Source organism: Rhinolophus sinicus, chromosome 12 (assembly GCF_057876585.1).
Source record: "Rhinolophus sinicus isolate RSI-liver-muscle chromosome 12, RSI-T2T, whole genome shotgun sequence".
Classification (NCBI taxonomy): Eukaryota; Metazoa; Chordata; class Mammalia; order Chiroptera; family Rhinolophidae; genus Rhinolophus; species Rhinolophus sinicus.
Window position 1 is genome coordinate 53,167,543 of NC_142512.1, and position 21,497 is coordinate 53,189,039.

At 54.2% G+C, this 21,497-nt stretch overlaps 1 protein-coding gene across 3 annotated transcripts; it reads right to left on the reverse strand.

Moving 5' to 3' along the window:
* Positions 1–88: 88 nt before the first annotated feature.
* FBF1 (Fas binding factor 1) lies at positions 89–21,195 on the reverse strand. Of its 3 annotated transcripts, XM_019745552.3 has the most exons (29): positions 21,065–21,195; positions 20,519–20,676; positions 19,939–20,024; positions 19,330–19,357; positions 18,071–18,112; positions 17,370–17,463; positions 16,658–16,718; positions 16,059–16,109; positions 14,381–14,522; positions 13,777–13,854; positions 13,174–13,273; positions 11,644–12,108; positions 10,895–10,966; positions 10,472–10,570; positions 10,103–10,191; positions 9,884–9,942; positions 8,937–9,092; positions 8,700–8,800; positions 8,361–8,567; positions 7,531–7,638; positions 7,309–7,448; positions 7,107–7,225; positions 6,074–6,196; positions 5,803–5,988; positions 5,235–5,411; positions 5,005–5,142; positions 4,788–4,905; positions 3,584–3,702; positions 89–2,896 (listed from the first exon to the last, which is right to left on the reverse strand). In XM_019745552.3, exons 3-29 carry the CDS (start codon positions 19,939–19,941, stop codon positions 2,825–2,827), a joined length of 3,147 nt encoding a protein of 1,048 aa, XP_019601111.3. In that variant the 5' UTR covers positions 19,942–20,024; positions 20,519–20,676; positions 21,065–21,195; the 3' UTR covers positions 89–2,824. The 3 variants fall into 3 exon arrangements, with proteins under 3 accessions (XP_019601111.3, XP_019601116.3, XP_019601115.3); XM_019745557.3 differs by lacking the exon at positions 10,895–10,966 and having other exon boundaries at positions 11,644–12,105; XM_019745556.3 differs by lacking the exon at positions 10,895–10,966.
* Positions 21,196–21,497: the final 302 nt, after the last annotated feature.

Here is a 21,497-nt window from a genome sequence, read left to right on the forward strand (position 1 = left end):
AAAGTTGATGAAAGTTGATGTGAGCGGATAAGCTACCTGCCACACCTTAATGCCAGTGTACACGGAGCATGAATTAGGAGGCTTTGGCTAGAAATAAATCATAAAGATTTATTCAAGGGTCTTAGGGTTTGCAAACCTGAAAAATGATTAGGCAATATCCAGAGTGTTCCAAAGAAGAAAAGTAAAGAGTACATTCTTGAGAAGAATCAGTGCTGCCTTCTTAGCTTCTGGATTGATCCAAGATGATGATCTTCCAGGTGTCCAGTGGTCTGGATAATGGATGCCAGGCGGTCTGGATCCATGAACATTGTTTCCTAAGTCCTTCAGGGGTAATTAGAGGGTTATCTATAGTGTGTGTGTGTGTGTTTCTATGCATAACTGTTAAGTTCAAAAATTTAAGTTCCTTGGCTAATTAAAGCAAGAGTAGAATCATTTCCTCATGCCTCACCAACTTGATTTTAGTAATTTAGCAGCTTGACTATAGTGACTCCATTTTATTTCTTCTCACCAGGGAGAGTGATACAGAGCAGTGAGTTATAGGCACTGGGTCATTTGTCATTATAACCAAGTGTCTGTGGAACATCTCCGCTTGGCTGATTCATGGGCACTGGTGTCAGCTGAGTGACACCACCCAGTTGCCCGAGCCAGAAACTTGGAGGTCCTCCATGACATGTCTTCTTTCCCTCCTTCCATCCTGATCCTTTCTGTCAAGCACCAGGTTCTGTGGGGGCCACTTTTCTGTGATCTCACTGCCATTCCTGGTACAGTGCTGTCCTTAGTGTCCCCCGCACTGCCAAGCAGCCTTCCAACAGCTTCCCTGTCCCCACTTTTGCCCTCTCCAGTTCTCTACTCAGCCACGATGGGTTTTCTAAAATGCAAATATGGTCCCACCTTGTTTAAAACCCTTCGATGAATACCCATTGTCCTAAAGATAAAAACTCGAACTCTTCAACAAGATACCAAAGCCATATGACCTGCTACCTAATTCTAAACTCATCCCTGTCTGTCTTGAAGGCCAAGCTGTCCCCTGTGGGTCTCCCTGCATGACCTCCCCTGCCCCCATCCCCAGTGCGTGCCTGTGATCACCCATGTTATCTGTCAGGTGGCTGTTTAAACGCCAGCTGCTCCTGGTCTGTGCCCATCCTTGCAGTCCTCCAGCTCTTTGCACAAATGGGAACTTAAGTGTGTTGAGAGGACTGAATTCCGAGCTTCAATAAGGCTTCTAATGGGACACCCGGTGCTTTCTTCCTCAGTGAGGCACCGACCCAGGCAGAAGCTCGACCTTCTTCACAACAGCTCGGTGTGGAACATGCTCTTCTAGAAGGCAGCAGCAGTGATGTGGCTGAGAGCCTGGCGTTTTGGAATCGGCCTAAGCAGAACTCAAACCCAGGCTCTGCTACTTGCTGTGTCACTTTGGGCAGATTACTTAATCTCCCTGAGATTCAGTCCCTTCACTTGTGAAGTAGGGGTGATAACCGTCCCCCTCCCCTTGCTGTGGTCCAGCCACCAGGCATGGAGCTTGTAGGCTGGAGAGTCCCAGCCCTGGCTAGTTTTACAGCAAATAAAGTGCTATGGAGCAAACATTTCTAAGAAATAAGTACAAACGGATGAGCCATGGCAAATTATAAGAATCCAGTCATTAAGAACACAGCAATTTAACGGGTCCAAGAAGAAGGCTGTAAACTGTTGGTAAATAAGTACAACCCCTCTGAAAGCTGTTCTGAAACAGAGATACAAACTAGGCCTGCTCAGCGCCCATAGCACCGCCCTCTGCCTTCCTGCTTGTGCGGACATTTCCTCCCATGGAAGGTGATAGAACAGCTCGCAGAGAAGCTGCTTTAGAATTGTGATTTTATTAGCTGAGTCCATCTGTCGTGGGTCTGCAACCCTCCCACCGCTCTCCTTCTGGCACCTCTCTAGCCAGCCTTGGCCCAACACCCACATGTGGAAAAGTGCCTACCTGGGGTGGGGGCAGCCTGGCTGTGGTCCCTCATGGTTCCCCTGTGCTCTGTTATCTTCGTTCCCACCCAGCTGTGGCTTTGTGGCAGGTGAACAGCACAGACAGCCCCTGGGGAGCCTATTAGAAGAAGCCAGCGAGACCAGTGTCCATGCCAAGTTAGTCACTCAGGCAGCTGGGAACGAGGCGGGGACTTTGTGCAAGCCCACCTGAGAGCATGAAGGGCTGGCTGGGTCCCAAGACCACATCAGATTGTGAGGTAAAGCCGGGCTGGCACGGCACCCTCCCTGCCCCTGCATCTCCCACCCCCTTGGCCAGGAGGCTAGAAGGCCCTTCAAAAGGTGTGGCCCGATCCCGTGTCCCCACTAAGGCGGAGACACCATGTTATCTCTGCTGGGCTCTCAGGCTGGAGGGCAGGAGGCTACTTGTGGGATCCCTCGAGAAGACTCCCTGCGTCAGAAGAGGCCCAGGCGAAAAGATCCCCAAACCATCTGCCGGCCGACGAGGGAAGGGGTCCACAGAGCCCAGGCAGACGCTCGGGTCTGAGCTGGACTTCTGCGGGGCGGGAGAACCAAAGCTGTGGCTGACAGTGTCTTGGGGCTGAGATGCCCTTGGCATTGTGCCTCCCCAGAGGCCATTGTACCTTGAGTCCCAGAGGCACGGGGGCACCTGCCTGCCTCAGCCATGGGCAGGAGCGCTTGGAAGGAATGCGCTTGCACCCTGTCCACAGGAAGAGTTGTGATCAGGCCCTGGGCATCGCAGCGCCTTCCCTGGGTACCCCCTTCCCAGAGCCGGCAGCCAGCGGGGCGGTGGGACTGAGAGCCAGGGTCTGAGGCTTCCGCTGAGGAGGCAGCAGGGCCCTTCAGGTTATGTCATGTTGTAGGAGGTTTTCTTCAGGGTCTCCAGGAAGAACTGTTCATCCTCCAAGAAGTCTCGTTCCTAAAAGGTAGGGCTGGGTGAGGAGTCATCTTTGGGGTCCCTCCTGTACCTGCTTTTGTGAACAGGGACACAGGCTCATGGGACTGAGGACCAGGTGGGCGCCTGGGTGGTAGCTGAGCCAGCCCTCACTTGGAGCCCTTCTCCACTTACTCCCTGGCTCTGGGAAGCAGCAGGGGGAACGGAAAGCGCACACGCACTGGAGTGAGAGACAAGGTCTCAGTCCTGGCAAGGCCACTTGTTAGCATATGACTTCATCTCTCTAAGCCTGTTGTAAACTGGAGATAATAACATTATCTGCCTTGTAAGGCTAGGGGAGGGGAAAGGCTTATAATGCACATAAAGTTTTCTGCATAGAGCCTGACACACTGGAAATGCTCCATAAGTGACAACTGCTATCATTATTATCACAGGGTTATTGTGAGTTTCAACTAAGATGATATATATATATGCAAATTGCTTTGCACAGAATCTGGCCTCCAGGGCAGGTATCAGAGATGCTGAGTAAACAATCTGCACTATTTTTCTCCTCCAGGGGTAGGGGTGAGGGGCTCAGCCCTCCTCAGAGCCAGGATGTGCTCCTCTCTGCCTCTGCCCTGAGCTGCTTGTCACCAAAGTGACCACGAGGACTCCTAGGTCCAGGGGGAGCAGCGGCCTGGGCTCGGGCTGCCTCTGCTCAGGGATGCTTACCTTCTCAGCCATGTGTTTCAGCAGCACCAGCTTGGCGTGGAGGTAAGAGGGACCCAGGCTGGCTGGCGGCTGGCTGCATCCAGGATTGGCAGCATTGGCAGAACCAGGAGTCACAATGGCTGAAACGGCCAAGGAGGAAGTCAGGGACCGAAGCGTTGGTGAGAGAACAAGACAGCCGGCTACAGCCTGTCTCCCCGGGGCCTTCTCACCACTGCGGGTGGGTGCAAACGGGACCAACCTTATGGGCACATCCACCAGCTCTCAAAAGCCTTTGAAAATGCTCATGGAACCTTATCTGGCAAGTCCAATTCTAGGAATTTATTCAAGGGAAATAATTGGGCAATGGTGCCTAGAGGTATATACACAGATTTTTACTGAGGTGCTGTTTATCTTGGTGAAAAAAAAAATCACTCAGTAGAAAATCACGAAAAATATGAAACAGCCTCATAATGGGAAATTATGCTGATTAGAAATTATGGTTAAATATTTAATTACTGATATGAAAACATGTTCCATGTGTATATTTCCAAAAAAAAAATAAATCAATGTACAAAGCAACATACGATATGACCTTCCCCCCCTTTTTGCCTCCCCCCCACTCTGGTTCAAGCCGTTGTTTCTCAGTCTAGTTGTGTAGGACACAGCTCCCTGGCCCATGCTGGTATTATGAGCCTTGCGCTCCCTCCAACTGAGGCAGTTGGTTGCCAGTCGTTGGTCAGCAGCTCACAGCAGCTCTGGCTGGCTGGGGCCGCCACTCCTGGCAGCACACAGCAGCCCAGCTCCAGGGAGAGCCGTTGCTCACAATCTTAGTTGTAGAGGGCGCAGCTCACTGGCCCATGTGGGAATGGGACCAGCAACTTCGGAGTTAGGATCAGTGGTGCTCCAAACCACCTGCGCCACCCGGCTGGCCCTCAATTTTGTTTTTAAAAACATACAACAGTCTAGAATGCTATGCACCAAAATGTTAAGAGTGGCTCTGTATTAGACAGTGGGGTTGAGAGTGACATTTTAAAACATAGTTTTCCTCCATCTATTTTCAAATTTATTTTTCTTTAATTAACATGTATTACTTGTATAAAAAAGTAGTAACAAGATGATTTTAAAACCCAGTTGACCTCCTAACCAGAGAGGAGGGAGGCGTAGGCAGGATGCTCGTGGACTGCCCTACCCGGTGGCCAAAGTACCATCCTCTGGAGCCACTTACCATTCATGCCACTGGCCGCCAGGCCCGGGGCCCTGGTGAGCAGCCCCATGGGGCCGGTGGTCAGGTCCTGTCGGACACGATCCAGCTGCAGCCTCTGCTGGGCCATACTCAGATGCTCCTGTCCCCCGTCCCCAGAGAAAAGGACACGGCTGTGAGGGTGGGAGACTGGGGGCGGGGTGCAATCAGTGGGGGGAGCCGGAGCCGGGAGGGGCCTTACTTGGTGCAGGTGCCGCTCCTGCTGCCTCAGTCGCTCCTGCTGCTCCTGCACCAGCTGTAGCCGGGCCTGCTGCTCCGACTGCACCTGCCGGGCCTCACGTAATGCCCGCTCACCCTCCTCGTACTTCTCCGAGGCCACCTGCGGGGAGGCCACCTGGGTCAGCGGGGCTGGCTGGGGTCGGGGCACTGCGCGTGTGCCGGCCACGCCCCCTGCGCAGAACTCCCTGGCACCTGGCTTAGCCTGTCCACCTCTTCTGCCCGGAGTCTGACGCGCAGGGCGGCGGCGTTGATCCTCTCCTTCTCCAGCCGCAGCTCCTGCCGCTCCCGCTCCAGTGCCTCCCTCTCAGCCGCCAGCTGGTCCTCCTTGGCCCGAAGCTCGCTTGTCCGGATCTTTAGCTCTGCCTGCTCCTGGAGACAGCAAAGCCTGCGCTGCAATCTCCTCTTGGGAGTTAAACTGGGCTCTGTTCTGGGTTCGAGTTCCACTTGACTCTGACCCCAGGAGGCGGTGAGGCAAGGGGTTCCCAGGACCGTCAGAAGGGCCCTGTCACCCCCGGGGCTCACGTCTTCTGAACCCCCGTTTCCTCATCTCTAGAGTATCTAAATCATGGGGATGTGGTGAGGATCGAACGAGCAAATGTGCATGAAGCACCTCAGACAGTAAAAGAAGTTATTACTATATGATTATTTTAATTCTGGCACACCGTTGCTGTGCCCTCGGCTAGGCTGACCCATCCCGATGGAGGAGACGACAGTGAGGACGGGAAGGAAAGGGGCAGGGCTGGGGGCTCCGGAGCCCCACCTTGGCCAGGCTGATGAGGATGCCCTCGCGCTGGGTGTCCACCTGCAGTGCCCGCTCGGCTTCTCGCTCTGCCCGCTCCTTACTCAACTTCTGCTGCGCCGAGAACTCTGCCCATTCGGCCGCCAGGCGTCGCTGCTCCTCCCCACACTTGAGCATGACGGACTTCTGCTCCTCCAGCAAGGCACTCTGGGACAAGGGCACGAGGGCAAGGGGTGAGCATCCTGGGCATGATGGCAGGGACAGCACGGGAACACGGTGTGGCTGGGCTCACCTTGGCCCTCTCCAGCTCCTCCCGCTCCATGGCCATCTGCTGGGCCATGACCTTCCTCTGCTCCTCCAGCGCGCGCTGTGTGGACTCCGCCTTGGACTGCTCAGCGCTCACCCGCCAGCGTTCCTGCGGCCAGGTCACGGCTGAGAGCCTGTCCCCAGTCAGGCCTGACTGCTTCCTGCCCAGCTGTGCAAAGCCACCCACGTCTCCAGCACTATGCCACAAACACCTCCTTTCCAGAGAGGTGCAAAATGAGCCCCCCCCCCCCCCCAGGACCATCAGGGCTCTGCAGCTGGGATTACCTGCCCCAAGGCTAGCCGCTCTGGAGGCAGCAGCATCGTTGCTCCCAGATGACCAACCACAGCACTCAGCCTGCCTGTCTCCCATCAACCCAGCAGGCAAAGCCACAGGGTGGGCCTGACGCTGAGTATGCCAAGGGGATGTGGGGCACACACAGCATGAGGTTAGCAGCTTACCTGTGCCTAGCCCAAGGTGGGGGGCTTAGTAAAGTTACCAAATGAAGACTGAATAAATATGGTTCACGATATGGAAACAGCTATACCCACATATTGACATGCCCACAGGGTATATATGATGCCACCAGTAGCTAGCTCTGGCTAATGGGTAGTTTTAATTTTCTTCTTAATTGTTCCCTGTTTTAAAATTTTTTTCAGTGAGATGTATCATGTTATAAGCTAGTACAAAAGGAAAAAAAGGTATCATTTTTTAAAGAACTAAGCTTCCTCTTATATATGAAAGTTATGTCAGGAATTCAAAATGTACCTGTTACAGATTAGGAGGCGAGAGCATTCCTCCCCGTGTTAGATTTAAGTTACAAGGAGGAAAGTGGGAAGTGCAGCTGATGGGCAGAGAGGAGCTCAGCTGCGGGGGGCGAGGGCACTTCTGGACGTAGGGAAGGTGGAAGCAGAGGCAGAAAGGGGCAGGAAACTCTTCAGAGGCAAGTCCTGAGGCCCAGGAGGCGAGGTCATAGTATCGCTGACCTTCCCTGGGGTGCTCTGGGGGAGACAGGCCCCACCTGCTCCAGCAGCCGGCTCTGTTCGTTCAGGCGGGCCTCCATCTTCCCGATGACCTCCTGGAGTCGGCTCCGCTCTTCCTCCGTGTCCCGCTGCTGCCGGCCCAGCCTCTCCTGCAGTGCTGGGGGCAGTCCACAGGGCGCTCACTGCCTGCCCACCGTCCCCCTGAGGTGGCAGGGAGAAGGGACACAGCCCACACGGTACCTCGGAGCTGCTTGTCCTGCTGCCGGATCCCCAGCTCCCGCTCCTGGGCGGTGGTGAGGTGCGAGGCCTCCACGCGCGACGACAGCTCATTCAGGCTGCTGGAGAACTTCTCCATCTGGTCGATGACGCCATTCAGGGACCTGCGGGAGGACTGGGTCACCCCGGCCTGGGGACGGCAGCACGATCCCCTCGAGGTAGACAGGGCCAGGACCTCCAACGTACCGCGTGTGGGAGGTGGCGCTGGTGACTGCATCAATTTCCCGGTCCTTCAGCAGCTTTAGCCGTTGCAGCTGCTCCTCGTGGTCCTTGCGCATCTCCAAGATGGACGCCCTGAGGGACGGTGGGGAGGGCGGGCTGTGGGCAGCTTCTCCAGGAGGGGGCGGGCCTCTGGCGACCAGTGCTCCCCAGGGCCTCCCCTCCCTCTGGCACAGCCTCAGTTTCCCTGGCTCCTCGGCCTTATCTGTCTTGGTGCCTTAATGCCACCCAGTCTCTAAGGGGGAGATTCCTTCCGTTATCCAGCAAAGGGCACTTTACCCAGAGGAAAAGATAGGCGGGTTGACGACCTTCCGAGTCTGGAATCAGTAGTGTTGAAAGGCCCACTCTGCCCTCATGGGCCAACTTCCTTATGGACCTTTCCTTAGTTTTGCTCTAACACAGAAAGGCAACCAGACCAACAACCCAGGCACACAGTGCGAATCGCTTCCAGGGTTGATCTGGGGACTAGACTGGAGGTCCAGCAGGTGAATGCTTTCACCTGTGCTGGGTTAGCCTGCAGTTGCTTGGGGCTGCCCGGCCCTGCCCAAACAGCCAGTGACCCCTCAGGCCCTGTAGGTACTCCCTCCGCTTCTGTAGGAGCAGGAGCTCCCCCTCCCCCACACTCACGGGGGCAGTGGGGCAGTGTGCATGGGCCTGGGTCCTCATAGGAAGCGAAGGGGTTAAGCCTCGGTTCAAAGGCTGCTGAGCCAGGGCTTGGGATCGCATGGCAGTCAGGCTGCTCTGGCCACCCCTGCTGCCAGCTCCCCTGCCCGCCTGCCCCTGGGCTGCACCCTTACCGCTGCAGCTCCCGGAGCCGCTCCATCTCCTGGTCCTTCTCCTGCGCGGCGGCCGCCAAGCGCCGCTGGTGCTGGGCTGTGAGCTCGGCCCGGGCCCGCTCGGCTTCCTGGCAGTGCGACAAGTACTGGCTGGACAGCTCCTCGTTCTCTCTCCGCAGCCGCTCTTCCCGTTGCTGGTACGATGTTTCTAGCACCTTGATGCGGCTCCTGCCAACAGAACACCCAGCTGTGGGGCTCGGAAGGCAAGGGTTGCCACCTGAAAGGCCTGTCTGCACTCATTGGCTGGGGCAGGCCACGAGTCTCAGGGAGCCCAGGGGCCACAGACAGAGGAAGGGGTACCTGTGAGCATTCTCGATGAGCTCCAGGTCGGCCTGGTGTCGCTGCTGCAAACTTTCCAGCAGCAGCTTGTGCTGGGTCCGCTCCAGCTCCAGCTTCCGCACCTGGGAGAAGGCAAGAGGGACAGCATGGAGGGTGGGGAGGCGGGTCCTTTGGGCCCCTTGGGGAAGCCTTCCAGTCCTCACAGTGACACCCTCCCACTGCAACCTGCCCCCAGTCAGCTGCCCCGCTGCCCCTCACCTGGGCCTCCAAGTCTGCCAGCCGGGCCTGACTCTGCAGAAGCTCAGCCTGGAGCTCGGCAGTGCCACTTTGAAGCTGTATCTGAGCAGCCAGCAGCTGCTTCTGGTATTCTGTGCCCGGTGGTAGGCTCTGCGCCAGGGACTCTGGGAGCAGGGACTGTGAGGGGAGGGGGAGATGGTCCAGGTTGGGTAGGGGACAGGGCTGCAGCTGAGCTCAGCTACCTCTGGCCCTCTGCTCGCTGGACCTCTTCGGCCTTGCACCTGATCTGGGGCTTAGACGGAGACAAGGATATGACACCAAGAGGCCAAGGATGAGGCCTTGGAGAGTCACGCAGTCACTGCAGCTCCCTTGTCAGGTGTGGTTAGGAGAACCTTCCTCCCTCACAACAACAACCATCTTCCCCAGCAGGGATGCCAGACTCCTAGACAGAGGGCTGAGTCCCAGCGGTCTCAGCTACAATGAACGCTTATGACACTGGCCCTTCTGTCAGGCCTGAAGTCCCTGATAGCTACTCTGCCTCCTGTAGGCTGCACACCACCTGCCATCTCCAAAGGTGCTTCTGGGTTACCGGGAATATGCTTCTGTGAGGCTGGGTCTCCTCAGGCCCAGGGGAAACACACCTGGGAAACAGGTGGAGGTGCAAGGATGGAGGCGGCTTTCCAGACGGAACAACAGGATACCTGCAGCCCTGCTTTGTGACTGGGGCATTCCCGGCCGCCCCTGCCTGGGTGCCACCTCTAATTCCCTATTGTACTAGCAAATTAGCACCCAGTTGTGCCCGGGAGTGGCAAGGCTAAAAGTTGAGGAAAGTGCTGGTGGAGAGAGCTGTGGTATCACAACACATTCTTCCCGGCAGTCTGTCAGGTCAAACTGCTGCTGTTGCCTCAGAGCACGGGAGAACTGTTTCGTGGGCCTGAGACCTATACCTGGTTGTCCACCCTCCCTACCTGGACAGGCACAGGAAGCCCTGTGGGTTTCTGGGAGCTCAGGAAACACTTCACAGGCTCTGAAAAAGCAACAGCAGAGAACTGAGTAGGAGGGAAGCCCACCGAGTCCCCAGTCTCGTGTGTGTTCCAGCTTCACTCATTTTTGGGGGGAGCCCAAAGGAAGCTCGAAGTGTCTCTTTCTTACCCAGAGTTAAACCCCAGATAAAGCGGAAAACAAACCAGTGCCAGAGAAGACTCCAGGGGCTGTGTCTTTCTTTGCGTCACCTGCATGGAGGGCCAAGGTGGCCTGATTCGAAGTCACAGGGGACCTGAGGACACAGGGATGGGGAGTGGCATGAGCAGTAAAGGTTCAAATGATGAACCAGAAAAGCCTCCGGCGGCTGGCAGTTCACTAAAGTGAAGTCTTGGGTGGGTGGGTGGGTAAAGAAGACAGGGATCCGGCTTCAAGAAGCTCGGTAATCAGTGGGCCTCATACAAGGTATCGCGCAGCACATACCAATGCACAGCCGTCCATCACCTCTAAGGAAGGAGGCCTAAGCCGGCCCCCAGCCGGTTTCTCATCACACTCAGCCCCGCCTGTGGACATACCCTGAGGTGGCAGGCCTGGCAGGTGGCTTTTGTGCTGCTGTTCCTGAGGTCCCTCCAGCAGCTGCTTGTTCGAGCCCTTGAATGCTGGCAACAGGTAGGCTGAGGAAGTAATCGTTAAAGTGAAGGGGACAGAGGTCCAGGTTAGGATGGACAAAGACAAGACGAGGCCCCTGCAGAAAGCTAGGTGGCAGTTCCTCTTCCTGCCTCCCCTGGGCTGTCCTGTTCCCATGATCCTGTCTTGGGAATTCTCCTCCCAAGTCTGAGCCCCTGGCCTTCCAGATCCCCCTCCCCACCCCAGGGCCCACCATGGCACAGTGAATGGGCACTGACCATCTGACAGCAGTCCAAGGAGGGACAATGGACATGTTATAGGGACCAGAGTTAAGTTCAAGTTCAAGGCCTTCAGTCTGAGGCTCTGCTCACTTTCCTGCCAGGTCCAGCTGCCCTTTGGGCTCCTCTCTGGTCCCGTGTGTTGTCCCCTCTCTCTTCTTGGCTCTGGGGGTCAGTGAGGAAGCTTTCCCTTGGTTTCAGGTCCAGTTCAAAGCCACCTCCTCACTCACACCAACCCCAGGGCTGGGTGATGTCCCCAGCCTGTCACTTTACCTCCCCTTCGCTCTGGCTGCGTAGTACCTGGCCACTTCCTCTGGACGGTCCTGGCCTTGCCCAGCCCCTTTTGCCTTCCTGCCCTCAGGGGTTAATCACTGTCCTGCTCCACAGGATCGCCATTCTGTCACTTGTCCCAGGAGTCACCTCCTGGCCACTATGTCTTCTTTAATACCCCCGAAAAGCAGACAGATCTCCACCTACACATGCATCATTTACTTCAGCTCAGGCTGGAAGATATACTGATAATTCGGACCCTGGCTTTTTCCCCAGCCCAAGGGCACTGTGGGCAGAGCCCCTGCTCAGCGATGGCTGCATGTTTGCCACATGGGGGCATCCTCTGTCTCCTGCCTGAAGAAGTCAGCACCTGTCCCCACAGCAGTTGGGGTGTGAGTGTCAACAGCCCCTCCCCCCAACCCCCTCATGCCGGCTCCTGGGCAAAGATGAGAGCCAGATGCTCTCTCCGCAGCGCCCAGGGGGCGAGCACAGGTAAGAGGTGATGCTCTGCCAGAGCTCCCTGCACCCTGCCCGGTCCTCCCTCCACTAGAGACGGCAACCCAAGCCCGTACCTGCTGGAAAGGGGTCGGCCCACTGCCCCCACCAAGTTCTGGGCCTTAGAGGTTGCAGTGTGCTCCTCTCTGCTTCGACCTTGGGACTTCTTCTGAGACAAGGTATGGCTCAGCCAATCCTCCTGCTTGTCCTCCTCAGAGGCTCCCGGCTGGGAAGGCTGGCTGGCTCCGGCAGGGTAGTCTGCACCCTGGGGTCCTGGCTTTGCCCCCAAGGAGGAGGAGGGCAGCCCAGCTGGGGCAGAGTGCCGGCTCGCAGGACGGGGTGCCAAGGGTGTGGAGAGCGCGGAGCCTCCCCTCCGAGGCTCTCTGGTGGGAGAGGGAGGCAGCAGGTCCAAGTCGTCGTCCTTGAGGCCCAACCAGTCAGCTCCTCCCTTCCTGGGCTGGGTGGGGCTGGACACCGCTGGGATGCTCGGCTTGGGGCCCGGTTCTCCCTTGAGGTCGGTGCCACCTTCTGCTAAGAACCTACTTCAAGACAGAGAGGAGGGAGGCTAAGGCAAGGCAAGCAGCCCATCCCAAGAGGCCCCGACCAGCCTTTCTCTCCGCTGCTGGGGGCTGATTGCAAGGCCCACACAAGAAGTCCCGCGAACACGGCACCTGCACCAGTTCAGGTGGCAGAGCAGGGGCAGCTGAGCGTGTTTGTGAAACACCGTGAGACACAGACATCTTGAATTCCATCACATGAACCAGGGACAAGGACACCCACAGTGAACGGGACCAACTGATGACCATGGGCACACATGTCTAGAGAAAAACCAGCGGGATCAAGAGGCATTTTGCTATCTGTTCATTTATTTGGTTGTTGCCTGTATGTTTTATTGTCCAGTAGCAGCAGATTCCAAGGTTTAAATATACTGGGATTGGTAAAAAATGTCGATGCGTACATAGGGTCATTTAGAGAAAGAGAGGCTGATAAAGCCAGCGTGGCATAATGTTAACACCTGCTGAGACTAGGCGAAGGGTAGGAGGGAGTGTCTTCAAACAGTCCTTACAACTTCTCTGTCAGTTTGAAATAATTTCAAACTGTAAAGTTTAAAATATATACTGGGAGGATTATTCCAAATACAGAAAATTCTATCAACTAACTTAATGTTTTGTTGGAAACGGGGACCGGACCACTGTCAGGATCTGCATGGTAGACCCCAGGAGAGGGTTTCTGGGGAGCAGGGTCTGAGAAACCACCACAGGCTAGCGGCCTTGCTACCCCCAGGACGGGATGTACCTCAGGGAGAGCCCCTGACAGCCGTTCACGGCTTTAAGGGGCTTCCGGAGGAGTCGGGCCCACCTTCTCCTTTTCCTTCAGGGGAGGCCGGGAGCAGAACCCGGGCCCAGGCTCCTGCTGGGGGCTGTCGCTACCACTCGGCCTGTACTGGTGGGACAGGGCAACCTCCCTTTTCCTTCAGCTCCCGCAGAGCTGAGAGCCTTGCACAGCATGGCCTCCCAAACAAGACTGTCAGTGGGACAGGGCGAGGCTGCCATTTTCCCAGTGGGCAGCCTGTCTCCCAGACCAGGCTCCCTGCAGGCCCCGCTTACCTGACTGACTGCCGGCGGGACTGCCGGCTCTCGGAGGAGCCCACGGTGGGCTGATACGCCCCAAAGATGAAGTTCTCGTCGCTCCAATTATCTTCTTTGTCTGTGAATTAAGGAGCCTGTGATCTCGGGCAGGGGAGTCAAACTGTTGGGGCTGCAGAACTCTGTTTTAAAAAGGCTAAACTTGCAATTTGACATGTAACTGCTTTGGAGGAAGCAGAGGTGAGGGGCTGGGCGTCAGCTCCACTCAGCAGAGCATTGGGGAGTTGCTAAAAATGCACTAGTGGGGCCCCGCCAGACGTGCCCAAAGCACCAGGAGAGAAGGAAAACACCCGTGCATTCATGAAGGGAATTCTCCCTCAACTTTCTAAAATCTTCAGTTTGATGCCTGACTTCCAAGCCCTCGCAAAGAGGTTCCCAAAGAGCTGGGTGAATGCAACATCATTAGTCTCTGCCCGGGTCAATGAGGAACCAAGTCAGTGGCATCAGCTGTCTGTTCCTGGTCTGACACAGTGACGTGGCCACAGGCAAAGAAGTAAGCGCTACTCAGGGTACACCACCCTCAAAACTAGGGTCCCAGAAGTGTGCCTGGGGGGCCTGTGGTACCTTCAAAGGAAAACTTCCTGTACTGATGCCCAAGGCTGCCGGGAGAGGCAGATGGCTTCTTGGTGGGAAGGGCGTCCCCTGTAGAAAGTAAACAGAAGGCAAGGTCACAGGTCTTTCCTGGCCACGGTTCTTCTGCCCCACCATGACTGGGGCCATGGGAGGATGTGCACTTCTTCCCGGGGGGGAGGGGCTGAGCGCGTGTGACCATGGACACAGCCAAGGGACAGGTCTACACCACCCCAGTTCTCACACAGGCTTCTGGCAGGGAAATGTGGTCTGGAAGCTACCTCCTGTCCCCTAGTCACAAGTCATTCTAAATAGGGAGCGGGTTTGGGAGAAGCACAGGATACCATCAAATTCTCCAATTTAACCCAAACCACCTAGCCAGGAGCTGCCATGTTGGACTTAGAGGGACTGGAACAGTCCTAGGAAGGGAGGAAGCTCAACTTGTCCCCCTACCCCCACCATAAACACTCACATACACAGTCAGCTCCTGGCCTCTCCATCCCAGGCAGAGAAAACCCACAGCACAGGAAAGCTTCCTTCTAAACATCTCCCACATCCCCAAAGCCTCCCTAGATCTGAGGAGCAATGTCCCACTCACCTTTCTCACTGGCTGTGAACATGCCAGCAGGTTTGGGATTGCTAGGCAGCTCTTCTTTCCCAGAACCCTTTGCAGCACTTTGGCTAGAAGCTAGATGAGACTTCTTCAGACCTAAGAGATCGGCATCCATGTCGTTCAGATCCTGGAAAAGTGGGAAGGAGGGAGGAATTCCCACAGGTGCTCAGCTGGTGTTTGCTAAGTGCCCTCACGCTCCCAGCAGCCTGGTGGTGACGTTGCCTCCACTTGCCGTGGGAGACAAATGGGGACGTGGGTTGGGGAACTGACCAGACAGGGTTAAAGAACAGAGACAGAGGCAGAGCCAAAGCACAAAGTTTCCACATGTCCAATCTCAGACCAGCCCACTGGTCTCGGACCGGGACTGCCTGGCAGCTGCTGCCTCAATACTAGAATGAAAGGGGGCTGGCACCTGCCTTCAGCAGCTTCTCACAAAGGCTCAGCCAATGTTGAAGGTCTGTTTGCAGAGGGAACGAAACAGCACGACCCTGGCGTTTATGGGACGGCTGCTGGGCAGTGAGAAGGGACTTGACACTGTCCAGTTAAAGAAAATTCTGGATTCCTTAGCCTGCCTGGGTCAGGGGGAGGGAAGTGCAGCTAGAGGCAGAAGTGTGATGAGATGTCCCAGTCAGCGAACATTCTACGATGACGTTAAAAACCAGCATGAGCCAAGCCAGGAGGTGAAGGTGGTCAGGGGTTCCGGGTCACCCCAAGCCCTTAGTACGGACTTATTGAACGATGATTTGATAAGGGATGACGACTTCATCTGAGGTGGGAGGGTGGCACCCGAGGGGCAGAATTGTGAGGAAATAAAGGAAAATGAGAAATCTATTCAGAAAAGAAGATGAGACGGGAAAGAAAACGGATCCAAAGGTAAGCAGAGTGGGGTGGGGGCCTAGCTCATGGTTCTGGAATGAGAGACGCAAAGCCACCACCAAAACTGATTCAGAAGACTCGAGGGTCACACCCAGGTCCCAGCTGGTTTGTCTTGGGAAAGAGTGGTTTCAAGCGGAAGTTCAAGAAGTTGAAAATGGAGCCAAGAAAGGAACAGACCCCATTCCTTAGGGCCTCACAGGGCTTAGCCTTGGCCCGGGACTGAGGCAATATGGGTTACTCAGAGGGCCATGGGGCCGAGGTCGGGCAGGAGGGTGTTGCTGGACAGAAGGGGAGGGAGACTTGAGGTTTTAGAATCCGGCCAGGCCACCTGAGCACGGAGAGATTCTTCTCTTATAAAGTCTTCAGAATTTATGTCTTAAAATTCCATCTGATGAGAGGACAGCTATACAGAAGGGGACAGCTGTACAGAAGGTTGTGGAGAGAAATATGGAGAAAGGTTAAGAATAAGCTTTAGAGGACAGTCTCTCCTTTCTTCCCCCAGGTGGTGGTAGGGTGGAGGGATGTGGCCAGGTGACTCATCAGGTGGGAGCCGACCCCACTTCAACAGAGGCCTATGGCACGATGTGTCTGTGGGTGGGTGAATCGCTATAAACCAGGAAAAGTAACTCACATCCACAGGGACAGAGGGCAATAGCTCACGCATGAGCTCCATTCCTGCACTAGGAAGGGCTCAAAACACAAAGTGTAAAGGAGGAAATCAGAGGGAGCGTGAAGGCTTGGCTCGAACCACCCCTGGCTCCCAGAACTGTACAAGCTGTTTCATCACCTTCATGGTTTGAAGCAAAGCCTGTGGGTCCGCTTCTGAGACGTCTGAAACCTAAGTTCACAGGAGGGTAGGGACAAGTGTCAGTGGGTGGCGGCCCTTCAGAGCTCTGGGTTCTCGCCCTTGTGGCCTGGCTTCTGTCAGGGCAGGAGCAGAGCTCGGCCGATGGGGCATAAATGGGAGCGTCCTGCTCTTACTTGGGGCTCGGGTGTTGTCGGAGGTCAAAACTGCCCAGCGGGGGAGACCCAGAAAGTGCTACCGCTTTCTCTTCCTCCCAACCGGAAAGACCACTTCCAGCACAGGACTCAAACTAGGCCCCTTCCCATCCACGTGACTGGACAGCTGTGGAGGTAGAAGGTGGCAACATCCAGGACTCCAGCAGCTGCGGGGAGCTCTACTTTCAGGTCATGTCACCGGCAGGAAGGGAAAGGATGGTGCTTGGGGTGCTTGGCAGCCCCTGGGTACTGTTCTGCTGTGAGAACAAACTGGTTTTGCAAGGACTTCTAAACCTTTCTGTGGGTAGCCCGTTGGTCACAGCACCCATCTCCCTGTTTCCAGAGATAAGTAGAGAGGGTGGGGAGTAGGGGATGGGCCAGGCTCACCTCAGCATCAGCTCCTGCCAGGCCTGCCATAGTGCTGAAGGCGTCATCTTCCAGGAGGGACCTGCAAAGGGGTGGGAGGCAGGAGGAACTGGCACACACCCGCATCCCCCGGGCACTAGGTGATTCCAAGAAAAGAAGACTGGCTTAGAGAGTCCAAGTGAATGTGGAGAGGCTCTTTTCTGGGAGAACAGAGTTGCTAAAAGGAATGTCACGAGCCACCTAATGCAGTGATTTTTAACTTTTCTTAAAGCAGTAGAGCCTCTTTAAAAACAAACTGTTAATAACAACAGGTAAGAGAGAAAAACAGAACTGCTGTAGCTAACATGAAGGTGAGGTGGAAAACTGACAAAGCTCCTCCCTATTGCTCAACTGTCAGGAGAACCTTAGAAGAAGACACATAATCTGAAAATCACCAATCTGGGCCAATCCTCTTATTCTGAGGATAAGGCAATTGAGGCTCAGAGAGGTTCAGGAATTGCCCACGGTCACACAGTAAGTAACAGATGTAGACACCAGAAGCCAGGACTTCTGACCTTGGGTTCTGGTCTCTATCCACGCCCCCAGGCTCCTTCACTGACCAGGAGCTGAAGGAACAAGGAAGAAACCACTAACATCCAAAGTGGGGCACACAGTAAGTGGAAAATGGGGGTGGAGAGGCAGAGACCATTTGGACTGGACTGGGTCACGGATACCCACCCAAACCCATGCTTACTTTGCTCCAGCTCTTGCAGAAGGGAGCGTCTGGGCTACACCTGTATTATCTCTAGCACGTGAAGCTAGTTTAACAGGCTTCTCAGGTAGTGTTGCTGGAAAAAAAGAAACCAGAATAGATGTCATCCAGCTACAGAGAACTGGAGTGAAGATGCAAGGTCCCCACCAAGCTATCCCCCACCTTCCTATGGAAAGAAGGGGTGACGTTATCCTTTGAAAAACCTGAATGTGTGAACCATCCAAATATCCATCAACTAATGAATGGGTAAACAAAATGTAGTCTATCCACGCAATGGAATATTGTCCAGCCATAGAGAAGAATGAAGAAAAGAACCTTGAAAACATTATGGTAAATGAAAGACGCTAGATACAAAAGCCACATACTATATGATTCCATTTTATATAACATGTCCAGAATAGGCAAATCCATAGAAAAAGTAGAAAAGTGGCTGCCTAGGGTTGAAGGGAGGGGAGAATGGAGGGGTGACTGCTAATGGGTATGGAGTGTCTTTATGGGGTGATGAAAATGTTCTGGAACTGTGCTGATTGTACAACTTTGTGACTATACTAAAAGTCACTAAATTGTACACTTTAAAAGAGTAAATTTTATAGAGTATATTTAAAGAGTATATTTGAATTATATCTCAATTAAAGAAAAAAGAACAAGCCTAAATCAGGTGATTCTGGGGCAGGGCCACTTACTCTCATCCCCCAGGAGGTCATCAAGGACATCATCAAAGGCGTCTGCAACAGAAAGGGTGGCATCATGACTTCAGGAAGAAAGACTGGGCCTTACAGCCTCACCTCTTGAGACCTCACCCCAGAACCTGAGCTCTCAGAGGTAGGCTTAGCTCTCTCTTCACTGGCCACGAGATGTTTTCTAACTTTCTTTCTTTTTTTTTTTTAACAGGACTTTATTGGGGAACAATGGTCAAATTGTTGTCCTTTCAATCTTAGTTGTGGAGGATTCTGTTCAGCTTCAAGTTGTTGTTCTTTCAGTCTTAGTTGTGGAGGGCGCAGCTCAGCTCCAGGTCCAGTTGCCATTGCTAGTTGCAGGGGGCACAGCCCACCATCCCTTGCGGGAGTCAAACCGGCAACCTTGTGGTTGAGAGGACGTGCTCCAACCAACTGAGCCATCTGGGAGGCAGCTCAGCTCAAGGTGCCGTGTTCAATTTTAGGTGCAGGGGGCGCTGCCCACCATCCCTTGGGGGAATCGAGGAATTCAACTGGCAACCTTGTGGTTGAGAGCCCACTGGCCCATGTGGGAATCGAACCGGCAGCCTTCGGAGTTAGGAGCACGGAGCTCTAACCGCCTGAGCCACCGGGCCGGCCCCGTTTTCTAACTTTCTAGTAACAAGTCACAACACCTTATTGAAAGACCTTAGCGTAGAAATTGAAAATAACTTTCTCAAAGGATGATGGTGAAGATTTTCAGGAGAACCTAAGTTCTATGTGACACACTGGCCATTGAGCCCGTGTTCCAGACTCTGAACAAAGCCCAGTGTGCTTCTTCGGGAAAAGTGTCCAAGGTTTCTAGGCACATACAAGCTTCTTTCATACTAATAGTCTCCTTGTACCCTTCCATCTGAGACCCCCAGAACTGGTCTGGAGGCACTCTTCCTCGGCCATTTTCTGATGGAGCATGTGGGGAAACCCAAGTGCGAGTACTGAATTAGTTCTCACATCTGCTAACGAGCCTTCACACTCTTGATCTCCATCCAGGTACTTCTGTATACAGAGCCCAAAGAGCAGGATTTTTTCCCAAGTCCATCCCTTGCTCTGTATTACTCTGAGGGCCAATCAGGCAGCATAAGGAGTCCCCTAGATAGACCAGAGCTCCCTATGGAATTATGGGGGCTCCAGCAAGACACATTCAGACACCCATAAGTCTGAGTTATTTTTAGACCCAATGTGTGGTAAATATTTTTGGCTTAAGGATGATGTTCCATCTCTTCACTCACCTTTCAATCCTTTCTTGACTTTTGGTGCCTAAAATGGGAAAAACAAATCACTTTAACAAAATCAAACAATGAACATGTGTTGAAACCGAGAACGCAGAATGGATTGCTTTGCCTTTTGCCAAGTCACCAGGGGAAAAAGGAACACCAATGGCATTTAGAGACAAGAGGCCCTTTGTACTTTCCTAGAGTTTCTGAGAATAGACTCACTCAAGAGCATGAAAACAGTGCTCACTAACTAGCAATGGATGCTACTGTGGGTGCACCCGCCACGGGCACAAGTCTCTTTTTTTCTGATTTCCAGATGCCACACGCAAACCCTCCCAGACATGATGTAATGAGACTGAATGTTTTCCTCTATTTCATGTCCTCGAATCCTCAATACCAGGGACAGATTTAAAAATGATTCCAGCTGGACATTCAGAGGCTCAGAAGAAATGCTTGCTCATTGCTTAATAAGAAGTTTGATATCAATGCTACGTCCCATTATTCTTCTCCAGGGACCACATCTAGGTCCTTGTCACCCAGCCCCCTCAGCACTCCATGCAGTCAAGACACCGGGGGTGGGGACGGATTCACAGTTCCATACGTCTTACTATGCATTCTGCCTACCATCTCCAGGCTCTCGAGGCTGCTTGCAGCTCCTGCACAGTGCTGTCCAACTCATTTGAATTCTGCACGCATCACGCCCATGCTCCCTAATGAAGAAAATTAAAGTGGATGCTTGAGTCCATGGCCTGTCAAGGCTTCTCTCACTTTACCCATTCAAGAGGTCAAAACTTAATTCCATAAATTAAAAATTCCTCATAGAGGGAGCAATTCACATGAGAAGCAAAGTGTTCTGGGTAACTTGAGCTTTCCCAGGTCTGGAGATTACCCGCATAAAGTTCATTGCTCCTCATCCCCTACCCTGAAACAGGACGCCAGAGATGACAGGCCCCCACCTCAGAAAGGAGGTGGTGCCTGGCCCTATGGCCAATACACCTTCCCAGGCAACACCCATGACTACTTTCTAGGCAGCATTTGGCACAAACAGCTGATGTGAGTGCCTGTTATTCCTTGACAGTGTTTTCACCAACAATGGAAATTTTCCCCTTCACACTAACTAAATCCGACTCACCCCATTTACAGAGAACTGTTTTCCCCAGAATTATCACTCTCCCTGCCCCTCCTCAATGTTATTGGTACCAACCTCTGGCACGCCTTGGAAGGAAGGAGTCGGAAGGGGCCATCTCTATTTTCTGGTGATGGCCTGTCCTGTTATTAGACTGCAGAGTTTATCTGGGGGTTACATACAGGGGCCACTCGGAATGTTTGTTTCTCTTTCTCTGCAACGGCAACTTGCACGACCTAAAAGTGTAAACACGATTTGTCTCATATTTCATCCAGGAACTTCCAGTCATCTCCTATCGATCGCGTCCCAGCCTCCCAGACCGCGAGAATTTCTGAGAAGTATGCAAAGGCCACAAGGCCACAAGAACCACCACGTCGTCGCATCTACCCAGCCAACTCCGTGCCAGTTATTTTAAAATCCCGAGCCCGCCCCTTAGCAAGAGCCCTCCCCTTAGCAAGGACCCTCCCGGAGGCACCCCTCGGTCCTGAGACTCCGCGCCCCTCCAAGCGTCATCCCCTGCACGCGCCCAGCCCATCCAGACGCCGAGAGCAGCCTACGATCCTCCTAGCCCCTGAAATTCCCTGGGTTACGAGCTATTCCCTTCCGGAGAGCAGTAGCTGGGACCTGTCCGAGCCATAGCCGTTGTTCCGGGTTCCTCCAGAGCCCAACTCGGTCAGACCTCCCGCTTCGGATTCTCGAGGACGCCAATCTCTCAGTCGCCCGGCCTCCGACAAGGCGAGGCGCGAGGCATCCTGGGAGTTGTAGTCCGAGGCCCCCTCACCGGCCGGAGCCAAGCGAACAGGGGACGCCAAGATTACCTACATTTCCCAGGGTGCCACGCCGCGGCCGTTAGTCCGGGTCGGTCATCTGTTCGTGGCTCCTCCCGTTGCTAGGAGCTGCCTCAACGCCTTTGGGAAGAGGACTCCCGGCTCCGAGGCCAGCGGACTTCTTCCTCCTGCCATTCATTCCATGGAGGCCTGGGCTCCAAGACTGAACGCTTAAAAGTCCCTCCAATACTCTCCTGAGGGCTGACTTGTGGCAGGGTGGAAGGCGTGAG